Genomic DNA, 24,454 nt, shown 5'->3' with positions numbered 1-24,454 from the left:
CTAGAGGAATGCTGCAATGATCATAAGTGTGAAAAACGATCAAATGTCATTTTTTTCAGTGCTGCTGCAATTTTGAACAGTCACTAAATGAACTGTTGTAAGCCAATGACTCCCTGTAGGCTGCACCAATCTAACTATAAACTATTTTATTCCTTTTACAAAGCAGAATTTGTTTACCTGACTGAAGACGAAAAAAGCATTCCTCTTCCTGAAGGAGCTCTTGAACAGAATCCAATCTTGTGTTGATGCTATCAGCATCAATCAGAGGTTCCAGAATATTAGACCGAAGTCTTCGACTTCCCCCCGGTGTCTTAGTATAATTTAGAATGCCAAAAAGAGTATGGCCTTTCCTTTGAAAACAATACAAATTTGAAAAATGTCATTAAATAAAGTTAATGCAAATGTAAGTGTACATTTATATACTAATAGTTCGGTTTTCAAAACGGGCAACACAATATGTGCACAAACCACAAAGCCTTTTTAAAAGGCAGAAAACACAGGGTGGACCCACCCCTAACAAAGTTGCATAAACTCAATGCAATGTTCTGTTTAATTGGCTATAAAAAATCATATCACTTAAATTGCTTTAACGCTAGATCTTTCTCTAGAATACCCATTATGTATTCATTCATTATGGTGAATTTGGAAAATATTATCTACTGTCCAAACATGTCAATTATTTTTTTAAAATATTTTATTTTCCCCTAATGATGTAAAATCTAATAATGTTTTGTTATTTCTTCCTGCTGACTAGAGATAGATTTAATGGTTACTTTACTTTCATTTGAGTCTCTTTGTTTTTAGATCTGATGTTATAGCTCTGGCTAAGAAGTCCTCCTTAAATGAAGACTATGCTACATAGTCAATATCCAGATGCAAAAAGCTGAAACACGAACAATGGCAGAATTGTTGTATCAGATCCTATGGCCCTTGATCATACTGTAGCTCATTTGATTCAGGCTTCCAACCAGCAAATAACTCTGTAACCTACATTTTGTTATAGCCTTACATTTGTACTTGAACTACTTTGACAATGTTGTCCGCTTGTTGTCTCTTGCCTATGCCGAGTAAAGGTAATCATTGACTTATAACCACAACTGAGCCCAAAATTTCTGTTCCCAAGTGAGACGTTTGTTGGTGAGTTTTGTCCCATTTTATGACCTTTCTTGTCACACATGTGGAGTGAATCACTGCAGTTGTTAAGTTAGTAATTAAATTGGTAAATAAATCTGGCTTCCCTTTTGGCTTTGCTTGTCAGAAGGTCTCAAAAGGAGATCACATGACTCTGGGACACTGCAACTGCCATAAATATGAGTCAGTTGCTAAGTGGCCGAATTCTGATCACATGACCATGAAGATGCTGCAACCATCATAAGTGTGAAAAACAATCATAAATCATTTTTTTCAGTGCCGTTGTAACTTACAGATAACAGATAATCAGAGTTGGAAGGGACCTTGTAGGTCATCTAGTCCAACCCCCCCGCCCAAGCGGGAGACCCTACACCATTTCTGACAAACGGCAGTCCAATCTCTCCTTGAAGGTCTCAAGTGATGGCGCTCCCACAACTTCTGAGGGCAGGCTGTTCCATTGGTTGATTGTTCTCTCTGTTAGAAAGTTTCTTCTTATTTCCAGGTTAAATCTCTCCTTGTTCAGTTTCCATCCATCATTCCTTGTCTGGCTTACAGGCACTTTAGGAAAGAGCTTGACCCCTTCCTCCCTGTGGCAGCCCCTCAAATAGTGGAAGGCTGCTATGATGTCTCCCCTGGTCCTTCTCTTCACCAGACTAGCCAAGCCCAGTTCCTGCAACCATTCGTTGTATGTTTTAGCCTCCAGTCCCCCAATCATCCTGGTTGCTCTTCTCTGTACTTTTTCTAGAGTCTCAACATCTTTTTTATAATGTGGTGAACAAAACTGGATGCAGTACTCTAGATGTGGTCTTACTAAGGCTTTATAGAGTGGTATTAGTACCTCACTTGATCTTGATTGTATCCCTCTGTTGATGCAATTTAGGATTGCATTAGCTTTTTTGGCTGCTGCTGCACACTGCTGGCTCATATTTAGCTGGTTGTCCGGCTAACTTTGAATGGTCACTAAATGAACTGTGGGAAATCAAGGACTATCTGTATTCTTTTTAAATCTAGGCTGTATTTTACATCTACTCTACTCCAACCAGAACAGTTAATGACATTAGTACTGGAGGGAAAAAATATTCTATCAGTTTCATAGAAAAATAGTACACAACGTAAACCAATTTAGAAAATTCTTTTTTTTAATAACATGGGAAAGAAACATTAATAGGGCTTCATTAGGATTAAGACAGAAGAACTGCGTTGCTGAAACAAACAAACCATAAAATGCTACATGTTTACTCTAAAGTAGATCTAGTTATGTTAAATGTCTACTTTCTAGGAAGTGCATTTATAATTGGAAAATATGTATCTTGCCTTTTTATTTCACTTCTAGCTTAAAAACACAGTGCTAATTAAAGTTGAAATATCTTCCAACATTTTCTCTTCTAGTCCCCAGATAGGTGAGTTTAGGAGAGAAAGTAGTTTGTGCTTTAAGGAAATAAAGTATTGGGCCTGCAGCAAATTGAGTTTTATATCACAGCACATCCAGAATAACAGCAGCCTATTTGTGGGGCAGGAAAAGCTTATGCAAGTAACTTTATAGGGAACTGATCCAAAACTTTGCATATAGGAAGATAGAAATTTCTGACAATAATTATGCAATACATTAATGCAGGTTTGAGACTGGTGGCAGCCAAATTGAGTGAATAAATTAATACATACAAATATGCATTAATGATCCAAGTGTATATTTTGACTGTTAATGTCTGACTAGACAGATCAAAAAGCTTCTTTAGAAAATAAATGTTTCTTGGTGAAAGGGAAATAATTTATTTAATCTGTCAAATTAATGCTGTGATTACAACACATAAGACAAAATGTTAAACATTTATTCATAGTGATCTTACTAAGAACTGAAAGTACACAAAACACGTATGCTCTGTCAACCAAAAATAAGGACTGCCTTCACAAGAATTTATGTCAACAATAAATTGACATCAATGCAACAAATTAATGCACAAATTTAAAATTTGTGCCTATAGTGAGAACAAGATAAGCAGGAGTAGTAAGTCTTTTTATTTAATACAATCACACAATCATCACTGTGTCAACATCAAGGCTTCTCTGAAGGGCCATAGCAGTTAAATTCTCCTAAAGTTGAAGGGATCTGGTCAAAGGCCAACAAAGGCCAAGTCAATAAAGACAACATAAACAAAACTCATGGAGTAATGTATTCTTCTGTAATATGAAGAGTAAGCCATTTCCCTTTCCTGAAACTGGATCAATTCTCCTCCTCTATATTATACAATCTACATGTTAGAAATTGGTTGGGTTCTTTCATATCCCATTTTTTTTGTTCGCTTGTGATTATGATGAACCTTCGTCAATCTGTGGGAATCACAAAGGAAGAATCCAAACTTGTGACCAGGATGCCAGGACTAAAGCTGACCAATCCAACTTTGCCTTTAAAAATTCTGTCTGTATCAGATTATCTCTGACTGCATTGCCATCTTAAAGTTGTAAAACGAATTTAGAAGGCTCCAGCAAAAACATGAGGGATTGTTTTGCTAAGGCACCAGGAAAAAGACCCCAAAATGGCATAGTCTTTGGCGCACTGCTGAACAGAGTATGGAAACATTTGGCCTACATCTCAGGAGTAATCAGGTGGTGAGACTCAATGGAGGTTTTGTGGAAAAAGGGAGGTAGGGTTTGCAAGAAATCATCATAAATCAGTAGGGTTCTTTTCATCAATAATGTAGAAGAATGTCTGCCAATTACCTTCCTGGGTCTCTATTTTCTTCCCTTCTAAACAGAGCTTTGTACTTTTTTTTCTTTTCAAATCTCATGAATGATTTGAATGGGGAATTCTGTATTTTCTAAAAACTGGTCCTAGCTTTGAATGCACTTATAGTCAAACCAAAAATTTGATAAAGGCTTGGCTCCCTGGATCTGGTCCAATAGCACCTCCTGGACATAGCTAATTAGCATTTAAAAAGTTAGAAGGTGCAGTTGTGATAGGCTGCTTGGTACAAATACAAGAGTCACCACAGAAGAGTGAAAACTGTATTTAAGAAGTACAAATGACATAGATGTAGCAAGTAATCAAAATCCTTTCCCTGGAAGGATTATCTCAGTGATTTGTGTCTTGTTTGTAAATTTGAGCATTTTTGACTGATTTAGAACGTAGAGTAACAGAGTTGGATGGGTCAGAAATCTTCTGATCCAACCCCCTGCTCAAGCAGGAGACCCATATAATTTCAGACTAATGGTTCTCCAGTCTTTTTTTTTGTTTGAAAGCCTTCAGTGACGGAGCACCCACAACTTCTAAAGGCAAGCTATTCCACTGGTTAATTGCCCACACCGTTAGCAAATTTCTCCTTAGTTCTAGGTTGCTTCTCTCCTTAGTTTTCAATCATTGTTTCTTGTCTTGCCTTTTGGTTCTTTGGAAAATAGTTTGACCTCCTCGTCTTTCTAGGAGCCCCTCAAATATTGAAACAGTGCTATCATGTTCTCCAAGTCCTCCTTTTCATCAGACTAGACATACCCAATTATTCGTATGTTTTAGCCTCTACCCCCTAATCCTTTTGTTGCTCTTCCCTGCACTTTTTTCCAGAGTCTGAACACCTTTTTTGTATTGTGGTAACCAAAACTGGATGCCAAGTATTCCAAGTATGGCCATATTAAGGCTTTGTAAAGGGGTACTTAAACTTCATGTGATCTTGATTCTATCTCTTTATTAATGCCGCCTAGGATTGCATTTCATAATGAGCAAGAGATCATTACTGTCAAATTGAGCTGATAATTGAGAGAGGTGATATTTCATAAAAATCTAGTAAATACTAGAACAAGAACCTTGGTAGCAGCACCCTGGTGAGGACTACATTTAGAGTATGGGGTCAAACTTAGTGGCCTTTTAGAATAAACTTTATTACCTATAAAGATGGATCCTTAGAATCCCAGGAAAAGAGTGAGAGTAAGCAGTTCCCAGGAAATACCATTAAAGTTACTCATCAAGATTTAATCATTTGTATTATAATATTTAAATTTGTCTTACACTTTTTACTCCTGCTTCTCAAGATCTCTTTATTAGATACAATGCTTGTAGCAGAGTCTGTTTTGTAAGGCAAAACTTATAATCCAAATCAGTTATAAGGGTCTTACATCACTATCATAAAAACAAGAAAATATAAAGCTGAAAAACACCTAAGAGCTTTCTCATTTAAAAAAATGTAAAGAGATAGTTCTGTGCTAAATGTTAGCAACATTCTGAACCAATCTCTTGATAGGTCAAGAAATATGCTTCTGTAAGAAATTCTATGTTAAAAAGCACAAAAACCATGTTTAAAAAGCATAACCAAAGCTTGAACCTTTGCTTCATATCTGAAACCTCTTCCCTTCTTGTAAAGTTTCAACTCCCTCTACCTTCTCCTTCCTACCTCCCTTATGAGATCTTACAGATAACTAATACAACCTAAGCCTCAAATCTCTGATCCCTCTTGATAACTAGTGACAAAGAGTCATATGGAAAAATAAACAAAACACCGACACATAGTTTGTCCAAACATCTGCTGTGTGAAAACCGTAATTATTTATAGGTCTTGACAACTTTAAAATTAGAAATTAAGGCTATCAATTCTTGGCTATCTATGGACAAAAGAATCAATTAGAAGGACAGTTTGTTAAGCAGAGATGTTGTTCCATTCTAAGCATTTTCAAAAGAAATATTTTGTGAAGGAAGATCTAGCCACTTCACTTCCTGGTGTCTCCAATCTTCTCCTACCAATCTCTTTGCTGTTCTGCCAAACTCCATCTTTGCATAGATTGGTAATGAGTGATAGAATGTCTATTTCCAGTTTTCCTGATTCAGCAAGCTTCCTTGTTCTTTACTTTCCTCCTGAATCCTAGCCTCTCCTCCATCATTTATTTCTATATGGTTATAACTTAAGTTTTAAGCGAGGCCGTAACTGTACATAAACATTTGGTGTTTTAGTAAAGAAAATATTAACCAGATTGATTTCTGCACACATTGCACTTAAAAGAAACAAACAAAAGAGAATATAATACAGATGTATAAAAAAAGTAGCATGGCCAATTGCCGGCAGAATGTAGTGTGTGAGAGATATGTGTAGGTCACCATTCATTTACACCATAGAAATTTCTAAGGATGAGAAACTGGCAGCTCCCACTTAGTGGCAAAAGAGTTCTTAGATGAAGGTAATAAATTCAGAGAGAAACATAGTTCCCATCCAGAAGGCAGATTATTGTAGATTAGACTTCCTAAAGGGCAAATTACTAATGATACTGGTAATCCTCGACTTAAACAGTTCATTTAGTGACCATTTGAAGTTACAACTGAAAAGAGTGACTTATGACCATTTTTCACACTTATGTCCATTGCAGTATCGCCATGGTCATGTGATCAAAATTCAGATGCTTGTAAATATTTACGACAGTTGTAGTGTTCTGAGGTCATGTAATCACCTTCTGTGATCTTCTGACAAGCAAAGTGAATGCGGAAACCAGATTTAATTAACAATTGTGTTAATAACTTAACAACTATGGCAAAAAGGTTATAAAATGGGGCAAACTTTACTTAACAACTGTCTTACTTAGCAGCAGAAGTTTTGGGCTCGATTGTGGTCGTAAGTCAAGGACTACCTGTATCCACTAGGCAAGATTGTCAATCCCTTAGGAAGCAAGATAACTAAAGATAGAGTTATCCTGCCCCTAAATTAAGAACAATACTGGAACACTTAAAAGCTATTTTTCCACTATTAAAATCACCTTAAGATAGGTGACAATATTGCAACTAAGTATATTGTAGCTAGTTGCTTTTCTTGAAGTTCACCTCTCTTTACAGTAGAGTATTCATGCTTTCAACATACCACAATACTTAATGAAAGCACAAAACTTTCAGACTATAAAGAAGCAGGTTTATATCTGGAAATCTGTACATTTAATATTTAACAACATAGAAATCATTCCATCACTAGCAGAAATAACCCTGTCAACTATTTTTGCAAAGCTGTTAATAGAAGATTGTATCTCAACTTATCTATCCTTAATGGCAGATAATTCCTGAAAGATCAAAGCCATTGCATACTTTGTTTTTAAAAAAGGGAACTAGTCTGTCACTATATTAACAATGATACTTTGGCTGGTTTAAATATAGACATTGGCATAGGTATTCAGATGGTGGTGTAGAAAAGCCAAATTATGTTGTAGGAGTATAGTATTGTGAGAGTGAGAGAAATATATAACCTTCCAAATCTTCTGACCCAAGTTACTGTGAAAAGTCCTTGGTGCTCTCTAAGCCTGATTGTTTTCTTGGAGATGATTTATTACCCAAAATAGGTAATATCAGTGCTTGTGATCACTTACAATGCTAGTGATTATCTAGTTTGGGTAATGAAATGTCTGCAAGAAAACAACCAAGCTCAGAGAGCATTAAGGACCTCTCATTTCAACCTGACCTCTCATTTCAACCAATAAACCTCTTTTATTGGTACCAAGTTATTGTTGCTTATTGAATTGTTGTTTAATGTGAGAGGAAAGGAACCATTTGCTGGTAAGAAAGTCTCTACCCATGATTATTAAAAGGCTTTCAATGGGCTCAACTGAGATAGTTTCTTCTCATTTTCAGGTAATGAGGAGGCTGAAGATGCAGAAACCCCAACTCAATAAACAATTTATTGAGCTGAATAAACAATTCCTTCCCCATTTACTAAAAGCTGGGTGTCCTGAATTGTACTCAGATGAATAATTAAAACAGCTAAACAGTTTAAATAGCTACTTAAATGTTTAAATTTAGATAGCTATTATAGACTGACTAAGCAGAGGAAAAGAAAACCAAGAATCATCCAACCACTTTCTTGAAAAAAACAAATAGCAATGATACTAGAATAAAACTGTCTCTGGTCAACTGCTGATTATAATTAGACCCTAGGAAGTCTAGTTCTAATCACAAATGGTTGATCCTGATGGTTCAGACCTGACTGTTTGATGAGTAAGATAACGGTTCCTAAAATCTTGATGAATTCTGCAGCCAAGATCCAATGCAGGCTATTTAATGAAATGTGTTGAATAAAATCAACTAAATGCAGGGATAGTGTGGGGAAAGATCAATTATATTAAACCAATTTCCCTTCTTTTATATGTATCACCAAAACTACACAATTGGTATTAAAGGCAATAATAAGAATTGCTTTTAAAACCTTTAATAAAAATTGCATTTAAAAAAACCCTTAAACAATTGGTTGCTTATATAAATGTGACCCAGGTAGTCATTTATGAATCCAAACAAATGCATTCTTACTTAGTACAGTAGCAAAGATGCAGCAATCTGGAGCCTGGGATTTATATCAGGAGCTTCTTATAGGAAATATCATATGTATGCGAAGCAGAGCTCCTACTATTTTCCTCCATTCTGAAGATCAAGAGGATAGCCTTAAGTTCAAGTATGTCATCTGTGACCCCAAAACAGGAAAACACCTAGGCGTTAACAAATTCACAAATGATGGTTAAAGAATCAGTTACAGGAAGGCAATCTGTTTTTTTTATTGTCTTGTGTTTCCCAAACAGATATGAATAGAAGGATATTATTGGATAAATGTGGGAGGTTCTAAATACATGGGAGCCTGAATACATGGGATACCAGAAAGAAAACTGCAGATGTAGCTCTGAGCTAACTGAATGGCCTCTGAAACAGTTTGATTTCAGCAATAACTCAGTTGACAAATTAGTGAACTAGCTGAAAATTAGGATGCCCTCATCATCACGCAGTTGGATTACTGCAGTAAGATCTACTTGGGGCTGCTATTGGAGTTGATTCAGAAGGTGCAGATGGTGGTAAAATGCAGTAGCTAGGCTGTATGTGGAACAGTCCATCCGTGTGTCCCCCCTCCTTTGTTTTAAGGCTTTTCTTTTTCTCTTGTATATTATTCATTTGCCATATTGGACTTTTTGTGAGAGATGGGAAGCAGAATACCAAGACAGCATGACTTCTAATGTTGTTTTCGGCACCACTAAAAACAGTTGTATGACCTTGGACCAGTCATTCTCTCTTAGAAAGGCACAATGAACAAACCAGTTCCAGTTTAGTCTGAACCTGGGTTCTAGTCCTATCTAAGTCAATAGGTGATTTTGGGCCAGTCACTTTCTCTCAACTCTACGAACACGCAATGACAAGCCAAGGTTTTGCCACTACTGAAATGCCTATCGAGCTTCTGATGAGTTAGCCTTCTGTTCATCTGTGTGTGTGTGTGAATCACACAAACTGTGATGAAAACCCAGTTACCTACCTTAACTGATTCCTTAAGCATCATTTCTGAAGGTGTGTATGTTTTCATTCTTTGGATTCAAAGATGTTTCAGCATAGAGCCATGTCTTGATCTTCAGAACCGAGGAACATAGTTGGAGACCTTCTACACAGATACATGCTACAAGATTTCTCTAATAAATGAATCCTTATGTTTTGGACCTGAGTTCCATGCAACGAGTGAGCTCCCATTACCTGCCTCACCTCCTGCCCACCTCGCATTTCAAAAACATGCAAATGCAAGTAGATTAATAGGTACCACTTCAGTGGGAAAGTAACAGCATTCTGTGTGCCTTTGCCCTATGGTCATGCTGGCCACATGACCATGGAAATTGTCTTCAGACAATGCTGGCTCCTATGGCCAAGAAATGAAGATGAACACTGCGCCCTAGAAGTGGACATGACTAGGTAGGGAAACCTTTATCTTTTTTGTGTTCTATCATCTTCCTTTAAACATTTTGATGACTGAAAATGTACGTTCAAATGTACTTTAAAGCACAGACTTGCATCCAACACTATATCATAATTATAAATATAACTGTCATATCTTCTCCATAGTTTAGAATTTGAAACAAAAATATCTTACCTAGGATCTCTATTGTTAGTAATTAATTCAAGATTTAGGGCTGATGTTGAGTCAATCATTGCTGTTTGCTCACTTCCATGGAAACGAATCTTAAGTGACTTAGGCGCATAAACTGAATTTTGAATGAATTCAACGTATTTCAGCAAGGCAGCAACAGCTGCAAGACAGTAATACCTAAGAAATTATAATCAAATGAATGAAAATACAATTTAAATAATGCATTATATTATCACAGCTTTTAAGATTTAATGTCACCAATTTTGCTGGCAATAACACTGAAAATATCACAAAGAATTTGTTATATCTATTTATTAGGTGTATGTTTTGGCTTTTCTTCAGGACCTTAATTATACTCTTTCTACAACTTTTTCTTCACAACCACAACCTTGCAAGATAGTTTGATCTAAGAGACTGAGAGTCACTCATGAGCTTCTATCGCTCAGAGTGAACCTGAATTAAAATTTCTTCAGTGCTGGTCCACATTGATCACTACATAATGCTAGCGCTCACATAAGATGAAAGCTTTTTGTAGATTTACTACAAAATTTACTACTACTGACTTATGGAAAATAAAAGTATGTTTCATTTTCAAAGACAGTAAACACATAAAATCTGAAGGAAAAGAAGCTGTACATAAATATTCACGGTTGTTAAAAATTTCCACCCAGAATGGGTTTCCCCTAAGGTTACTACTTAATTAAACAGGGGACTTTTCAGAAATTCTGACTGGAATCTTGATCTGATCAGGATCGTCGTGGTGCAGTAGTTAGAATGCAATACTGCAAGTTAACTTACTACTCACTCAAGGAGTTTGATTCTGAATGGCTCAAGGTTGACTCAGCCTTCATCTTTCCAAGGTTGGTAAAATGAGGACCCAGATTTTTGGGGACAATATGCTGACTCTGTAAACCTTAGAGCGGGCTGTAAAGCACTGTGAAGGCTAAGTGCTATTGCTATCTTCAAAAGCAAATATGACAAAAGACCTAATAAATAATTTTCATTTCACAAGCAAAGTTGTAACCTTTTTCCATTCTACAATAATCTGATCGTTTCTTGTGCACAATCAGATAATTTTCAAAAAGCATCTGTCACCACAGACATCATAATAAATAAAATAAAGTGTCAGGCTTTCAGTAACAAAAGGTGAAAACAATTTGGATAGTACCCAAATGGATTTTTTCCAGTTTAGAAAATTTATGCATACATTAAAGTCTTCAATGAACAGCGTATTTTTCTACAATGTTGCACTTAAATGTGAAAAGGTCAATTCAAATCCATCTCCAGACATGAATTTCACTGAGTTGGCATAGCAATTCACTCTAATTTGGTGCAATTTATGGTCAGGAATCCTAAATCGTACTCTAAATGTCTTAAAGGGAAGATAAAAGTGAAATAAATACATTTAAGGCAGAAAATTGTGGATTTATTCCAGAATCTTTCTAATGAGCTCAACACTCAAGGAGAATAAAAACTTACTCAAAAAAAGACATAAAACTGGAAAAATAAATATTACTTGTACATAGTTTATAAGACAGATGATAGATACATAATATCTATCTTGTGGGAAAATTAATTTTATTTATAAATCATATTTATATAATCACCCATTTCATAGTACATAACTATTGATGGCATAAAATAAAATCATAAAATAACAATATCAAAACACAATGCTATTAAAAACATTGATGCTATTATTTAAAAAAAGCTAGGCAAGAGTATTTGATGTTATGAACAGTGATAGGAAATGAATATGGGTAATTTTGAATTTAGTTTCCATCCAGCACATTCCTAATTGCTTCCTTCAATTGCTACATTCAGATCAAAACAAGCATATACATTACTGACTTCAGCTAGCAAAATATGGTTTGGCATTTATTTATTACATATCAGCAAACATTAAGGATTTAGATAGAAGAGGACAACAGATCCAAATTGCTCTCAAAGGAAAAGTGGAAGCCATAACCTAGTGAGATGTTCACTAACTCCAGATCTCTCTTCTGCAAGACCAGTCACAAGGTGTTCCTCTCCTGATACCTTCTGCCCACAAATGCCTTGACCCTGTTCCTGAGCCCTTCTGGCCTTGGAGCCAGCTCTGCTACACATTTTCTTTTATTCTATTGGCCCTATAACCCATGCAGCCCATCACTTCCATTGTAGACTAATTATGGTTTTGTGATCTCCCTCGACTGACCCATAGTTTTACAATCCCTGCTTTACTTTATGGTTTTTCATTTGAGAGAAATAATATTGCCTCTAATGGGAAAAAAAATCCAGATAGACATGTTAACCCTCAGCATAAGAGCATAATTCATAGTTCTTAAGAAACGGAAGCAGCAGTTAATTTTCTGGGGGTTTATTATGAATACAACCATTAGCAAAAACTACATGGAAATAGTTATTCTTATGTTACTACAATTATTTAAGAATTATCTAACCAGAGATCCTAAATATATTCATTTGAAAGTTCAGTATAGCTGAGGTTTTAAAATCAAATTTAGTCCCAATGAACTTAGTTTAACATTGTAAGTTATACATAAATCCTACCCAGTTACTCAGAATAAGGGTTTATTAAGCTAATTATTATTATTTTGCAGAATCAACGTAGATGACCAGGCTGAACCCAAATGCACCATCCGTTTGGAGTCCCTTTGCACCGAACAAGTGATCCAAGACCAGCCCCTCTTGAACTCCACTGACTCTTACCTACCCACAATTTTCCTTGACTGCTAGTATTTCAGATTCTTATTTAGGAATAGCATGGAATAAACTTGAATTCCCTTAAACAACTGTGGTTCCTGATTACTTGCACCTGACAATATTATCATGGGATCCAAGACACAGTCACGGTGACAGAAAAAGGAAAGAAAGTAATTCGTAAATGAACCATCTGCTAGGAAAATAATTACAAGGTAACAAAGTAATCCAAAGTAAACTAGGAAATATAGAAACTTTCATTTGTTGATTATCTAGCAAGTTCACTGTATTCTTGCATGTCACATTCCAAGATGTTTTTTCATGGTCCCAAGAGGCCTACAGAAAGGCAACTACTGAAACTTTTATTCATATTCCTTGGATCCATTTCAATCTAAAATACAAGTTGGGTCCAAGTTAATATATGTGGTGTTATATTTAAAAATATTTATTTAGTCAAATAGAAGGTGACAAAGACTTATAGTGTTCCCAAGTTACTAACTGAAAAATGATCAACAATACAGTAAACTAAAGTGAATGAAATATTTTTAGAACACACATACTTAGACTGAACTTCCATTAAAACAGTGCTGAATTCTGGAGTACATAATTGTTCAATGTATTCCAAACCTTTGGTTTCATTAAAATATTTTCTCTGGACTGTGGTAAAAGTCACATTCTGAAAGGAAGCAATGGTGTCATTATAATAAAAAAAACAGTTCTAGTGTATTACCAATATTTAAAAGTAATAAAAACTAAGTTATTTAGGTTCAAATACTGATAAAAGGCAAAATAGGAATTTACTATTGGATTGATTCAGATCTACATATTACCTTTGTTGATTTCTGGTGATTGTCCATATTTGTGCAGCTCATAGATGACAATTCTAGCATGCATGTACAATTAAATTTCTTTTTAAGAGAAATTATTATTGTACAAACACTGTTAAGCTGAGGCAGAGCACAAGATTATCTTGCTTGGGCATAGGAAAAGAAAAGAACAATCCCCCATATTGCTTTCTGCTTCTGTGCTACTCTTGCTTACAATTGCCAAGAGACATCAGATATCTCTGATGTTAGTTTGCTAGTTCTTTGCAGGACTCACACTGTTGACACTGTCCTGACTCATGACTTCCAAATCTGAGGCTTTTTATATTTATACAGATCTGTCCAAATGGTTTTTGACTTGCAACCAGTTGTTTGGTGACTCTTTGAAATTACAACAGAACTTCCCAGGGCTACTTATGACCTAGTTTCAAAATTCTGATGGTCACCTAATCCCCCACCCTGTAGTATTTTGGGATTTGGAAACTTATCTACATTTACAGCCATTTGCAGCATCCCGCAGTCATAACCATGATTGGTGACATTTTATTTTTGCCAGAATCTGGTGTTTACTTCTTGTTTCCAGCAAAAAAACCCCAAAACCCCTACCCATTGAAGGCAATGGATTCCTTAATGATTGCTGCATTCACCTAACAATCATAGTGTTTGATGCACACAGTGATTCACTTAACATCCACTGGAAAACAAAAGGTTGTAAAATTGGGCATGGTCGTTTGGTGACCTGCTTAATTAACAACTGCTACAACTTACGGTTTTAATCACAAGTCAAGGAATACCTGGACCAGACTGTGTGGGATAATTAATGGGGGAAGAAGTTGAATTGCTAGTCAGATAAAGACTTAAGATATCCATCATGGAGATTGGAAAGAATAGGGAAAATCTGAAGAAATAACGGGGGGGGAGGGGGAGAGACACTGGGACAGGAGTGTCAAACACAAGGACTGGGGGCCGGATCTGGACTGTGGGGTGCTTAGATCTGGCCTGAGGGCCTGACCTGTAAATAGTGAAGGACTGGCAAAAACGGGGCTCCTCCCAAGCTCCGTTTTCGCTGGCAGAAGTTTGCAGGAGGCCATCCCAACTGAAAATGGAGCTCGTGAGGGCTGCATGCAGCCTCCCAAGCTCCATTTTTGCTGGCAGAGGGTTGCAGGAGGCTGTGCCAGCTGAAAACAGTCTGGGAGCCCGTTTTCTCTGGCAAAGAGCTCAGGCCACCATAGGTGACATGAGTGACACCATGCTGGCCATGCTCACCCTGGTTCCTGAGGTCAAACACAAGCCTGATGCAACCCCCAATGAAATTGAGTTTGACACCCCTGCACTAGGACATTGTGACTTGGTCATTGTTGCAAAAATAAAGTACTATTTGATATACCTTTTTCATTTTATAATGTAAATCAAAAAAGGAAAGGAAGATGACCTTTGAAATTAAAATGTCTTGTTCTTCAGTGCAAGGTCAGTATGCTTGTGAAACGTTTATTATCTAGGTAGGATATAATCCCAAATAAAAGCATTGATCTGGCATATCAGAGATAAATGACTGAGAGAAAAAGGAACTTCATCTTTATTACATCTAGCCATTTCTATTCACACCGTCAATATTAGGTTATGGCCCTTGGAAAGGTACTTCAGGGGCCATCAGATTATTAGACTTCTCTTTCTAAATCAGAGAAAGGGCTTTAACCACAGAAAACTAGATGCAAGTTCAGATGTATCCAGACTAATGTAAAACTGCTACCCCTGAGATACATTTATTTGTATCTTTTCGTACCGTGTGATGAAAGGATAAATGGATAGTGAATTCTACTTTCTGCCTTCCAGCAGAGTGCCTCCAGAACTGGATATAACCAAAGGCTCTATAAAATTGGGAAATAACTACAGTATAATGTTTAAAAATAAACTAGTAAGGAGTTTTAAACATACCTTGAAATTTTCTGCTATCAAAGTGTACAGTTTTGTTGCATTTCCTGAATCACAGGCAGTATTTGACATTATTATTTCTAAGGGTGTTAAAATTCTGAGTTTGGTGATAACCTAGAAAATGTACAACACAATTTAGTAAAAAGGTCTGTTTGAACAGTGTTCAGAACATATAGCTTTATTATAAATTTTATTGTATTTACTCATATAATATCAGTAAAATAAACACATTTCTGCATCTAGACTTAAATACTAGAGGCAATATATACAGGAAAGACTGAGACAATTAAATATATATAAACTTTGTTTTTCTTAAAATGGAGAAAATGGGAACACCCAGCCAAGTTTGGCCAATCACCAAGGAAGAAAGCAATGGCAAACATTTCCATGTGAAGAAAACTAGAGTTTTACCAAAACTGTTCATAAAATGTGGTTGTTGTACACTCATTGACTACAATCCTGGATCAATGCTTCAGCATTTCCTGTCAAGCAGTACTGCAGTAAATATGTCTTCCATAAGTTTTGCTTGTTTGAGAGAAACAACAAAAAAAGAAGTCTGGTCCCACCCATCAGTTGGAGGACAAACTTCTCTTGCTCTGGACTATAGATTTCAAGCAGTGGGAGATCTCAACCCTTCATGCCAGAATGTTGTTACTATTGTCAATCTCTCCAGACTTAAGAGGCTACTGTTGTACTCTCTTTCAATACACAATGGGCTCTGGTTTTATTCATTGTTGGTCTCAGCCCTGACAAGTTTCCATAGTGCCTGAAACTCCACATGTTCTCATTCTTTTTTTCTTTATTGGTTCATAGATTATTCCAATAGTGATGAGTGACGTACATCCCACCTTCCATTAATGAGTTTTAATGAATCCCATTAAAACAACGCACTAAAAAAATAAAACATTTAATTGATATCATAACCAACACATATAACATTAATCATATTAACTACCATTTTCTTTAACTAAAATAAATCTTTCACGGCCAGAGATAAGTTCACAGTATTCAGGCTTTCAAAGCCTTCTTAGACAGTTGTAGGGGTAATTCGGATAACTGGGAAGAAACTGTTATATAGAAAGGGTACCACAATTGGGAAGACTAATTTTGTAATCTTTGTAAATGGTCTTTCCTGACCAAAGGAATATGGAGGGAGCCCTTTCTACCAGATCTTGTTGGATGAGCAGGTGCTATTGAACCACTATTTTCTATGTTTTATTGTTATTGCTACCTGTAAACCGTTATATATAACAATATGTTTATTTGGATTTGGCACATACAGTTTTATAATGATTTTGCAATCAACCAAGTTCAATTCTAACATCAATAAAAAGCAATCAGAAAAATGTAGAAACCTAATGCCAGAACAATGGCTATACATAATTCTGCTGATTTAGTGCAAGTATCTTAGCTGTTTATATCATGAAGATTATAGTATTCAGAATTTACCTTGGTATATGTTGTATTATCAGCAAACTGGGATAGTACGACTTCTGGATTTTTTAGGTCAATACTTGCCATTCCCACTTCACCTCTAGCAAATCCTCTCCCTTCTATTACAGCCACGATAACCGATGCAATACTGTGAGTGGAGACTGCTGAAGATGATGTAACTGTGAAAGATACATTTAAAGTACTGACTGAGCCAAGACCTGCTCTGAAAAAGTCTTACAAAAACCAATAAAGGAGAATATTTGTAGCTCAGGTCTGAAATGAGAGATCCTTCATGCTCTCTGAGCTTGGTTGTTTTCTTGCAGATATTTCATTAACCAAACCAGGTAACATCAATAGTACGAGCAGCATCTAGCACCACCTAGCACTAATGATGTTACCTAGTTTGGATTATGTTTTCTGCAAGAAAACAACCAAGCTCAGAGAGCACCAAGGACTCCTCTTACAAAATGGATAGCATGTATAATGAGTGGCAGTTGGTGATTGCCACTGGTATTTAAAATAATTGTCCTACTCTTAAAAATTTGGCATACTAGCCAAAAAGTGCCAGCAGGGCATTTTTTTTTTTTTTGCAAATGCAAAAAAAAAATCGATGTACCAAATTGTAACTTGATTTTTTAAAAATCAACTATATTTTTCAGCAATTGAACAAATAAATAAATAGGAAACAGCTGAATATGAATTCTGTTTTTCCTTGATGATTTATATTATTAAATTTAGTGCTTGGGGAGACTTTTTGCTCTTATGGGAAGAATGCAGTCTTTAAGTCTGGAACATTCTCATTGTTTCATCAGGCTATTATCAGTTTGTGTCCCCAAAATGTAATTATATTCATGTTGTTGCTTTCTGAATTACTGTGCAGAATTAGAGTATATTTTTCAAATAACACACATCTTCATTTATTTTTCCAGGGCTCTTTAAACATTGTTCTTTATATTGAGCTATTAACTTCCTGTCAATTCCTTTCACAGTCTTTGCTAGGTCAGTGTTTAGGTCTTGCAATTTAATTGTGTGTTTACATTGCTACAATCATTAAGACATACTTTTTAAAAAAATTCTCTGAGATATTTTCTTCAGGTTTCTTTCCCTTCAAATGGGATTTAAATGTAAACATTTCAATTTGCTTAAAACATCATATCATAGGTTTCAAAAACTTCTTTTGTGTAAATATAATTGTTTTATAACTCAGACTATCTCTAACATGAAAATGAATGTTAGTAAAATATATTCAATTCACACCTATTCATTTTGCACATAATACATATAATTATCTAGCTGTGCCTAAAGGGAGGGACTAAATGGAAGCAAACTGGATTGTTCTGCACTCTTGGCTAATTACATATTATCTTCATGGGAAATGTTCCCATTCCAGAATCAGAGAAAAATAAATGATAGCAACCCAGTCATATATTGGCTATCAGCTGGCTATTAGTGTACCTTGCAAAGAGGTTGGCAAATGGATAACCATTTGAGGATTTATGGTTGCTACAAAGACTTTAGCAAGCCTTCCTCTTCCACTACACAGCAGACATGATTATTTCAGACTTTATTCATTAAACATGAAACTCAGTCAACTGAATATTTAAAAATTATTATTATTATTTAATTATTAAGCTTCTATATCACTCGTCTCACTGAGGCTACTCTAGGCAGCTTAACTCAAAAAATTAAAATACAATATAAAACCTTAAAATAAATAAAAATTATATATTAAAAATTTAGTTATGTGTTTTAAGGTATGTCCAATAAACATGACACCACTTTGACATCACTTCAACTCTAATTGCCTCCAGGGTTGTTCCCCTGCTTAGAAATCCTAAAGAACCAAGTTTAGGGTACTTTCTCTGATATCTATAATTTAAGGTAGCCATGCTGACATCTAAATAAAAATCATAAAGAGATCATCCTGTTACCATCTTGGAAGACTAACCTCATTTATTTCTTGTTTTGTCTTCCTTAATGGATTATATCTTCCTTGATAGATTTGGAGAAAATTCTGGAAGTAGTATATGATAACATATATGTCACAAAGTCTCTGTTGAGACTCTGGTATGGCTTATTTGCAGGATTAAATGTGGGCTGGCTGGCATAATTATTAAACAATGCTAAACTGTAAACAATCTGGAATATTTTAAATTGTATTCCTGTATTGAGCAGGAATTGGACTTGATAATCTAAATAATACCTTCCATATCTATAATTCTATATAGGTATTTGTTAAATCTTAACATAGAATTTGTACATATTATATTTGGAATAGCATAAATGTTTTTTAAAAATAATCACCTAATATTTTCAGTATTAAGTATCTGAGAAGTCTCTAACATTTTAGTTCAGAAACACTAACTGGAATCCCAATGTAAGATATTTTATTTCAATTTTTTCTCCTCTCCTGAAGGTACTATTCAATTATAGTTCTTTTATACCATAACTAACATCATATTTCTAGCTCTTTCAATAAAAACAAATTTAAAATCCGAGTGCAATTTTATACTGCCCTCTGCTGTCCAGTTTAACAACTACATGAAAGAAAATACATACAATAATCATCAAAAACATCAAATGCCACGCAAACTATTAATATATTTGAGTTCCTATCAATTATTTCCAAGGTGTTGAATATATGTTTGCTAGTTGTTTAAAATAACAGGAAACAAGCAGTTTTTCGTATTATTTAAAAATATATTTTTAAACAGGAATTTGTAAACTCCATTTATGATTGCTAACCATCCTTCTCCATGCTATTGTCTTTGCTGTGTTGGCTGAACATAGTGGGAATTAGTTCACACACCTGGAGGGCAGAAGTTAAAGAAGGCTGCTTTATTTATCAGTTTGGAAGCCTTTCTCTGTATTTTCTTATTCAGAGTTTTTGCAGCGTTAATTCAGCGCCAGAAAAACAAACACAGGTGGCTGATGCTTCATTTAATGTCTTACAAACCAGTTGTAGATTTCTCCAACATGGAGTAAACTCAAACAGAAACACGTTGCAAGTAACTTCAGCAGCAGAGGAGCAAAATACAGAGAGAGAACTTCCAGTTTCACTTTCCAGGTCAGCTCCCATTGCCTGGTCTGTTATCATGCCTACTCACTGACTTTGTTAATTATGTCTCTGCCAGTAAATGAATACTCTGACATTTCTGTCCATTTGAACTGACAAGTGTATGTCAAGTGGTTATTTAAAAAAGTAATTTGACAACTGACTGGACCACACTTCAATGCCTCTTAAAATTAAGGAAAGTTCTGCTAAAAAATAGAGAATTTCTTCAATCTACTAGGTGGCTGTAATAATTGGTCCAAACTCTTCTTGTTAAAACAGTTTGGATCAATTATTACAGCAAGACCAATTATTGGTCCAAACAATAACAGTTTGGACCAATTATTACAGCCACCTAGTAGATTATATAACAATCAGTGAATTATAGTTCAACATATTTGAGGGGCACCAGATTGTTCAGCAACTTTTTGGGAACACTGATATTATCAATGATCATACTGTGCAGTCTAATTAAACCACAGAGTGGTGAACAAATATACAGAATGCAATGATAAGCAATACAAAGCTCAGCAGTAAACCAAACTGAATTGGTTGTTGTTTTTTAAATGTAAATGTAAATGCAAACGTGAGACTCAGCATGTGCTGAGTACAATAATAGTAAATAAAACATGTCAGTAAGTCAAACCAAATCTTAATAAATTAGAAACAGCAACAGTGATAGGTTTCCTTCTGTGCAGGCAAGGCATTCTCCTTCCTTTTCTTCTGCTTGTCTGATTTGCAAGTCAGAGTATCCACACTGCATGAATGTTGCATGGTCTCAGATACAGCACAACTTTGTACAAATCATGTGGGCAGTAATCAGGGCCCAGCAACATTATTCTTATTGCTTGCAAGTAGGCAGTGGAGTTGTGCAGAGTTACTCAAAAGTTTTTCTGCCATGTCTTTTATTCTGCAAACATAGTGACTATCCTCAGAGTTTCCCGTTTTCTGGCATGCTCATTCTCAGTTGAGAGCACCAACCAGCTTATTCTTATTTTTGTGGTATGTTGCCTTGCATTGTTTTCTACAGTTTTAAGTTTAAAGAATTACCTATCTGCAGTTGCCATTGTAATAGGTATGGGTTTTTTGTTTTGTTTTTTAAAAACCAGACTTTCAGGACAAGCTTCAATAACATTTGATGACCAAGTATAGTTTTCTATCCAAAGACATTCTACCATTTCCTTTACTTATGATTTGTAAAGAAGTATCAAATGATCTGAATGAGAGCAATTTTCATGGAAGTGTATCCAATGTCATGACTATATTTCTTAATTTCTCCAGGTGTATAAATAGAAGATAGTTACATCAGCTGCTGCTATCATAGTTAATGGCTATAGAGTATAACATTCAAAAACGATTTTATTCAAGCAGGGAAAGACTATGCCTACTGTACAGTATATGTTCTCTGCAGATGTTGGTATTTGACCCTCACAAAGGATGCCTTCTTCACCCACAACACCAATGAATTTTGACATTTCTGAGATATATTCCCAGAACTGGGCCATTGCCAAACTACATTCCTAAACTATATTGTACAGTATTGATCTCTGGCATCTTGTAATTTATTGAAAAGCTCTGTAGGTTTGCTTAGGTCAGTTGGTGGTCATGTAATAATTTTGAATAAGATTGTAATATAAAAGTTTAGAATCTGTTTTATGTTTTGCATTTCTCTTTTGCAGTACTCAAAAGAATTTGATCAAAAATACAAACTGGAATTACTCCATTTACATTTCAGAGATCTTGATTTATTAACAAATTTCTCTTTCCCGTGAGAATGAAGATCTTTGTTAGTATCTCTGATGTAAAAATGAAATGCTACAAGAGCTCCAGAGTAATGTTGACTCTTATTAATAATACTGCCTTCAGCATAATTTTCTACTAAGGTATCATGTTATAAAGGAGCACAGAGATAACCTTGAACGAACAGTTTAGGAACTAAACAGAACTCAGTCCTGTGAAAGGAGCTGTGAGGGGGAAGAAAACAAAGAACCTATCATGATGCTATTTGCTAGAAACAGGAGTTTAAAAGAATTAGAATTAGAATAGAATAGGAATAGATTAGGAATAGAATAGATCATTATTATAACTTTGAATGTACATTATTCAGAAAATATTGAAATGGAATTTCATTGCATTCAGCTCTCAAATGAAAACCATTATGCAAATACCCACATGCACACACACGACACAGAGAAACATCACAGTCTAGTTTGAATGTATGCATTGGGGGGGGGAGAGGATCCTGGGAATTTACAAGACAGGTGGCATAAGAAACAAAAGCTGTTACAGAATTTAGTAGTCCTGCTACAGGTACTTTGAAACTCCCTCTCAGAATGGCGCAATAGAAACAGATCATGAAGTGAGTGTGTGGTAACAATGCCTCAAGTTCTAAGCACATAGTTAAAGCACATTATAAGCAGTATCCTGAATAACAGGAAGCAAGCTTCCTATAATCTTCTCAGCTGTCCTTACCACTCTCTGTATGGATCTTCTATCTGAGGCACTGCTGCCAACCAAAACTAACAGTGATGCAATTTGTTAAAAGGTTCTCAATCGTGGCTCTGTAAAAAGTGGGCAGGACTGAAAGGAGTTAGTTGTGGTCTCCTCGTCCGACACAGGAAATGCAAATGCTGGTTTGCACACTTCACTAAAGATAACATATATAGAGACCAAGTCAGATTATCTGCACCCCCAGATACTTAATGCCATTGACCATCTCCACAGCTGCAGCCTTAACACAAAATGGAGTATGACTATGCTGATTCTTTCTAAATAACAATGATTTTTTTTATTAACATTCAAAACTAGGTTATTTTTATTGATGGGCATTCAACATTGTTTTATTATATTTTACAATAAAGCAGTATTCCTATATTCCTTGGAATGCCTGTTTCATGATCTGACTACCATAAAGGCTTAACACCAGGTCTCAGATGGATTATTTCTAGTGAGCCTCCACTGACTGATATATCCCCTTTCTCTATGATTGACAGATAGTTGCATCACAACAGCAACTCATATGCTCCCCTTCCTATAATAGAAGAAATATTGCAACCATGCCATGACAATAGAACACATGGGAGAATTAAAACCTTGCTTTAGGTTTCTCAAGAGACTTCGAGTAGCTGAGAGTGAGAATAAATGTTGAGGGCTATGTTTCATCCTGCCGTGCCTGTCACAGAGCAAAACACAGCAAAGTGCCTGTGTTTATTCCTGCAAGGACTTTTCATTGGCTGAAGAGACACATTTTTTTCTAAACCACTATTAGACATTCAAATTAATGTCATCTTTGTACCTTCTGACCTAGGAAAGGTAGTCATAAAGAGTGAATAAATTATTTAACCAATACTTAAGATGGATGTCTCTTAAAATAGGACAACTGTTGCCTCTTGCAGAATTCACCTGCAACAACTTAGTACCAAATGTGCTTTTGGACTTTCTTGTTTTTCTTTGAAGACATTTTGCCCCTCATCCAAAAAGCTTCTTCAGCTCTGATTGGATGGTGGGAATGGAAGGATTTAGCATAGCATAGCATAGCATAAATCCTTTCATTCCCTACCATCCAGTCAGAGCTGAAGAAGCTTCTTGGATGAGAAACGAATAAAAGAAAAACCAGAAAGTCCAGTTGCCTCTTGAAAAAAAGCACCTTTGGGACAACCATGACCTGGATGATTGAGAATCTCCATAGACAAGAAGTTAGTATAATCCTCCATAGAAAGTCCTCTTATTAGAGAATCTATGACTAGATCATCCCCACATCTTATTCTCCAGAACTCAGCATCTGTTTTCTCGCATCTCTGACTACAAACAATATGCATGTGCCACAGATGCCATGGGCAAGTTGCCAAGACTGAGGGTGGGGCATTTGGCTGGCCTTTCTGTTGTAAGAAAATCTGAAGATGTCAAGATGGTACCTTATGCTTTATTTTGTTTAAGACCATTATAAGTACCTATTAGTTTTCTTCTTAGATTTTCTACACTCTCCTCAGTCTTTGAAATACCAAAGTAATCTTGGGGAGTTTTGCTGTTTTTATTTCCTGTTGGTTTTGCTTCTAAACCCCACTGTAAAAATGCTAGTTGGAAAATGCTAATTGGCAATGTCATTTTAAATTTAACCTATTTCTTCCATTTTGCTCTTTTTGCATTCATTAAATGGGAATTATTTGAACATCAGAACCTTGAAGGTGTTTAATATATTAGCCATAGTTAGAATTAATGGCCTAGCTAATTTTGTCTTATTCATTAAGCCATAGGGCAGTAATAGCTTAATGTGATGTAGAAAACCAGCCACTGTTTTTAACTGATATTTTTGATATTTCTGTAACATAACACTAACAAACATACAGTATCTGCATAAAGTGCCATGGAGGGGTGTGTGTATGTGTGTTCTTTAGTTGAAAAAAGCCACTTCTTGTCTACAAAAACATTTTTATTCCCATGTCAATAGAGACTGCACTCAGAGGGGTCTTCTGGCTCTGGCTACCTTGCTGGACTTATTAAACAGTAACCTACTCCTTCCTTCTGCTACCATAATTGATGTC

General features: G+C 35.7%; 1 protein-coding gene across 1 annotated transcript in view; it reads right to left on the bottom strand.

The window, feature by feature from the left end:
- MSH4 (mutS homolog 4) overlaps nt 1-24,454 on the bottom strand; it is a 53,882-nt gene that overhangs the window by 23,958 nt on the left and 5,470 nt on the right. The window contains exons 3-7 of the mRNA XM_026700080.2: nt 16,877-17,040; nt 15,431-15,541; nt 13,232-13,347; nt 9,975-10,148; nt 178-350 (exon numbers count right to left, since the gene is read on the bottom strand). Of these exons, the coding sequence (XP_026555865.1) occupies nt 178-350; nt 9,975-10,148; nt 13,232-13,347; nt 15,431-15,541; nt 16,877-17,040 (738 nt within the window). The remainder of the gene's footprint in view (nt 1-177; nt 351-9,974; nt 10,149-13,231; nt 13,348-15,430; nt 15,542-16,876; nt 17,041-24,454) is intronic.

Source organism: Pseudonaja textilis, chromosome 3 (genome assembly GCF_049901715.1).
Source record: "Pseudonaja textilis isolate UNSWEBS1 chromosome 3, rPseTex1.2, whole genome shotgun sequence".
In the NCBI taxonomy this organism is placed as follows: Eukaryota; Metazoa; Chordata; class Lepidosauria; order Squamata; family Elapidae; genus Pseudonaja; species Pseudonaja textilis.
Note: the sequence above shows the minus strand (reverse complement) of the source record. Positions and strands in the feature narration are given on the sequence as shown.